This window comes from Carica papaya, chromosome 4 (genome assembly GCF_054855325.1).
Source record: "Carica papaya isolate Zhongbai chromosome 4, ASM5485532v1, whole genome shotgun sequence".
NCBI lineage: Eukaryota > Viridiplantae > Streptophyta > Magnoliopsida > Brassicales > Caricaceae > Carica > Carica papaya.
Genome location: NC_142312.1, coordinates 20,637,291 through 20,641,992, shown reverse-complemented (window position 1 = coordinate 20,641,992; position 4,702 = coordinate 20,637,291). Strand labels below are relative to the sequence as shown.

The 4,702-nt window shown below is 32.9% G+C and overlaps 1 protein-coding gene across 1 annotated transcript; it reads right to left on the bottom strand.

The window, feature by feature from the left end:
• Positions 1-3,086: 3,086 nt before the first annotated feature.
• Positions 3,087-4,290, bottom strand: LOC110810878 (large ribosomal subunit protein eL37z). The gene is made up of 4 exons (XM_022037179.2): positions 4,246-4,290; positions 4,027-4,162; positions 3,542-3,643; positions 3,087-3,434 (listed from the first exon to the last, which is right to left on the bottom strand). The coding sequence occupies exons 1-4, from the start codon at positions 4,246-4,248 to the stop codon at positions 3,391-3,393; spliced, it is 285 nt and encodes a 94-aa protein (XP_021892871.1). The 5' UTR covers positions 4,249-4,290; the 3' UTR covers positions 3,087-3,390.
• Between the last annotated feature and the right edge of the window lie 412 nt (positions 4,291-4,702).

The following is a 4,702-nucleotide window of genomic DNA, read 5'->3' as shown; positions in this document are numbered from 1 at the left end:
GATTAAATGATCTTGAAATTGTGAAATAACTCTTATAGCAAATCTATGTACTTAATCATGATGTATTGAAGACAGAGTATGTGAAATTGCACGCTTGGTGGCTCCCCAAACAACCTCTTATATGAAATTATGAGGTTGGCGCCACTATATTTTGTCTTGGCAAATTGAATTAAAATGTCCAACTGTTTTATTTTACTATGTTCTCTATTTTTTCTCTTAAGATATTTGCTGGTATCTTTTGCGCCATGTTCTTTTATTACTTGTATGAAACAAGATACTAGATAACTCATAGTTAATTTATCTTATAAGAATTTCTATTTAGTTTCACCATACTTATCTTTATTTTTTAAAAAAAAAATTGGAATTCCTCTAATTATGTTTTAGTTTGACCATCATAACAAATGAACCATATTTACTTTCAATTCTTAAAGAAGAAAAGCATTCATCTCATATTTTCTTTAGCTCGTAAACAAAAAATGTATTCTTGTTGCCTATAATTCTTAAAAATGAAATATATCATTCATTTTTATTTTTGATTGCTTTAAGTTAGTAAAAGTGAACAAAAATCATCATGTTTTCACTTTAAATCCTTTTTTTTTTTTAAAAAAAAGGCACCATTTATCTTGCATTTGTTTTCAATTATCGAAAAAGAAATATGGCAAATCTCATTTGTTTTCAATTCCTAAAAATAAAATATATCATCCATCTTGTAATCGCCTCCAATTTCTAAAAAAGAAATTGCACTTCTCTCATATTTGCCTTCTTCTAAAAATAACATCATTCTTTTCAATTTTTTTTTTAATTTACAAAACAACATTTTATCTTTCATTTACATGGAGTGATTTGTAAAGGAAAAACACTACACTTTGCCTTCATTTACACAAAATGATTTATAAGAGAAATAGAAAGCATCAACAGGAAAAAAAAGAGAAATGAAAATTGATGAAGGGATCATAAGGGAATGAAGTGGCGTCTTTCATGTGTTTGTTTTCCTCTAACCAAGCTATGATAATTTTGACCTTTGCTTTGTCATTCTACAAAAGGCCAAGTCAAAGAGAAAAATATTATACCATAATGTTGTCTAATCTAAAAGATTTTAAGAAAACAATAAATGTTAAAAACCAAACTCCCAATTATTATTATTATTATTTTTATACTTTATAAATTAAAAAAAAAATGAGAGAAAAACGGAAGAAAAGAAAAAGAAAAGAAAGAAGGCAGTAGTCTAATGCCCAAACTGGCAACTCCAACTCACTACTCATAGCAAAACACAACTCAACCAAATTGACAGAGCTAAAATAGGAAATCCAACCCAATGTTCCGAAAAATACCAAGTTTAGACGAAAAAATTAGTTGAACTCAGTCTCAAGCCTATTCAACCAACCACTTTGCCTCCATAAACTCAATAAGAGACAAATTTTAGAGTTTGCATTCGGAAAAGAGAGTGAAGGAGAGAGAAAATAGGTTGCAAGCATGAAGTTCATAATGACAAAAAAAGAGAAGCATGCCTATGCACAAAGGAAGAAAAGAAAACAAAAGGAAATGGCTCACCCGCGACTGAGGGGTATTGGAATTTAATGGGGTATGGCAAGGAAGATAAAAGCAATGGAACAAGTGTCGAATCAAAATTATAGATAATGAAACAATGAAATTAGACTGGATATTGCATACTATGAAGGTTGATGGGTAAGAAGCTGGGATGAGGAAGACTTTGAGCACTTGAAATGGCTATAAACTACTGAAAAAAAAAACAAGGGAGAAAAATAGGGCAATTGAAGACATTGGTATTGAGAAAAATTTTAGGATCCTAAAATGATTTTGAAGAATAAAATATAGGTTTGATATCCTAATGAGTCTTCAATTTTTTATTTTTGTTCCTACCAATATCACAAGCTTGCACTTAAGGATCTTAGTAAATTATATGCAAATTGGCTAAATTATTTGTTCTAACCTATACTTCCTTTACTTCTATCATTTTGAACCTAAATTTTTATATTGAAGAGCAAATAATGTCATTGGCAACTCCTTTTTAAATACTTTTAAGCTTGAAATTTCCCAAGTTACCATTATTACACCTCATTTCTCCCTAAACTTTGAAATGTAGAGAAATGTCATTGCTTACAAAAGCAAACCTTCCTCAGCAGATGGTATGAGTAATTATTTATATATTATTTATAAGTATTTAAAATTTTAAAAACTTAGAAATCACTATTTAATTTAAAGAATACTAAGATACCATATATTAACTTAATGCACGCTTTGCACACAGAATGCTACTGCCATAAAATGGGAACATCACAATAATGAACTGGAGATCTTAAGCCCCCGTATCAATGTATACACATAATAGAAGTTGAAGAATGTAACACGGGAAGACCAGAAGTAGCAAAGTCGTTTTTCCTAACGGTTCGTATAAATCAATCCTAGTTCAACATTAACACCCACCAAAGTCATTGCCATCTCGATAATTCACTGTATTCCAAACAAATCAAATCCCAAGCAAATACCAAACAATAATTTCACCACAACTATGATCAATGTACAAATGGTGCTACTTAAGCTAACTAAGAAAGAGACTAACAGTTATTATGAATATATATTCAGATATCTCTTGCATCGGCAAGTTCTAATAAGATTACAATTTCCACTTTATATCAGAAGCATAGGACACCAAACATAACCCCCATCTTAACATACATGTCAGACGTTCAAGAAGGTAAAACAGGCAAGACCACAATCAAACTAGAAGCAGTCATCTCATCTGTACTAGAGATTTGTATCAATGTAAGTCCGAAAGTAACACCCATTGTAAGGCCAGAACAGATGAGATACATACCATTTTAAAAAAAGCAGTCTCTTGCCGCTAACATTTAGAAAACACCAATTGTAATACCAATGCCCCACAGTAGTGACATAATTAAAAAACTACAACAAAAACTATCCACTGCTACCTCTAGAATTCACTGTATCCATACAAAACAAATACCAATCAAATACCAAATAATAAATCGACCACATCTAGAATCAATGCACAAACAGGGCTGCTTAAGCTCAATAACAAAGAGATAAAAAAACCATTATGAATATATCTTAGAAGATCTGTTGTCACTGCTAGTACTCCCTTATTAAAAATAATAAATCCATCTCATCGAGAAGAAGAAACACATCTAGTCTCATTAAAGCACAAGGAACCAACGGATCAACAAACAACAATGGCATCATCCATGTGGCCCAAAATTAAAGTATCTACTTAGTAAGTGAAACTAAAAATCAATGGAGCATGAAAACATAATGAAAATCCTTCAAAACTTTCCCATGGAAAAAACTGTCTCAAGCACATAGAATTCAATTTAAAACTACAAATTATGCCCATTATGAACCTCTGACCACTTAACTTGATGCTGCAGCTGCTTTCCTTGGTGTCGCTTGAGCGCCTGATGTTCAACCAAGGTATAATCAATTGCAATCCATAGCTTAAAGCATGACCAACTGAACTACAAGCAGGAACAATAAAATCAAAGAAAGAAACTCAGTTCAATACCTTCTCTGAAGCCACTCTTAAACCTGCGAGGAAGATGTCGGAGATACCTCATTCTACCAGTTCCAGTAGTCTTCCTTCGGATTGCCTTGACACTCCAGTTATCTGCAACCAACAACAAAGCATGTCCTTGGATCAATTTATAGATACAAACATGAATATAATTTCATGAAGTTGACAACACAGTATACACGTTGCTTCCCAAAACGATACGATTCAATCTTTTCTTCATACAACTAGGAATTAAAAATAAAAACAAATTCATGTGAGTTAAAACAATTTTGAGAGCTGGAAGCTCAGAAAAACATAAAAAATTTTAAAATGTTGGTAAATCTAACAAAAAGACCATTAACATACAACATTAAATCGATAAAGGAGCAGTTGATTAAACTAAATACCGACCGAAAACTAGGCAAGTCCCCACAGCTATAAGCTTATATGTGTATATATAATCATACAGGTAGAGATATAGAGAGAAGGTGGCTTACATTTCCTCTTGCGGGCAGCTGGGAACGCACAAGCAGCGCAGCGACTTTTCTGGAGATGGAAACTGCGGCGGCCACACCTCACGCAGAGAGTGTGAGTCTTGTTCCTCCTCTTACCGAAACTCCCTGTTCCCTTTCCCTGCCATTTTCATAGACAAATCGTGCATCAATACCAGATCAATATACATACAAACAAAGAGAAATTTGGGCGTCGTGTTTTACCATTGAAGCAGATGCAAAGAGAAACCCTAAGAGGTGAGGGGGTAATTAAATACTGGATCAGGGGTGCCACGTCATCGTGCTGACTTGGCTTATTAAGCCATTCACAGAAGAACATGTGTAGCGGTCCCACAATTGGCTTTCATTTTCATTTTTTTAAAACGAATTTTCTTATTTTTTATAATTGTAAATGCCATTTTTCTTTTAGATTATTATTCCCTCAATTACCATATTTTATGACTATTATGACCTTACACTTCAAAGACATTTACGAAACTACCCAAACCCAAAAAAGCCCTCTACTTTCTTCTTTTATAAACCCTTGAAGTCTTTCCCAACCTTCTCCTTCCTCTCATCTGCTCTTATTTGGTGGAAGATATCACCGACTAGGTATATAATCTACCTTATCATCACCCCCTTTATTCATCGTCTTGAATCTTTAAAAATAACTCAATGCGAA

Excerpts from the sequence above, each read along its gene's own strand:
- LOC110810878 (XM_022037179.2), bottom strand. Across the intron at positions 3,644-4,026 it reads AGCTGCCCGCAAGAGGAAAT|ATAACTGGAGTGTCAAGGCA; the intron begins GTAAGCCACCTT and ends TGTTGGTTGCAG. Across the intron at positions 3,435-3,541 it reads TAAGAGTGGCTTCAGAGAAG|GCGCTCAAGCGACACCAAGG; the intron begins GTATTGAACTGA and ends GTTGAACATCAG.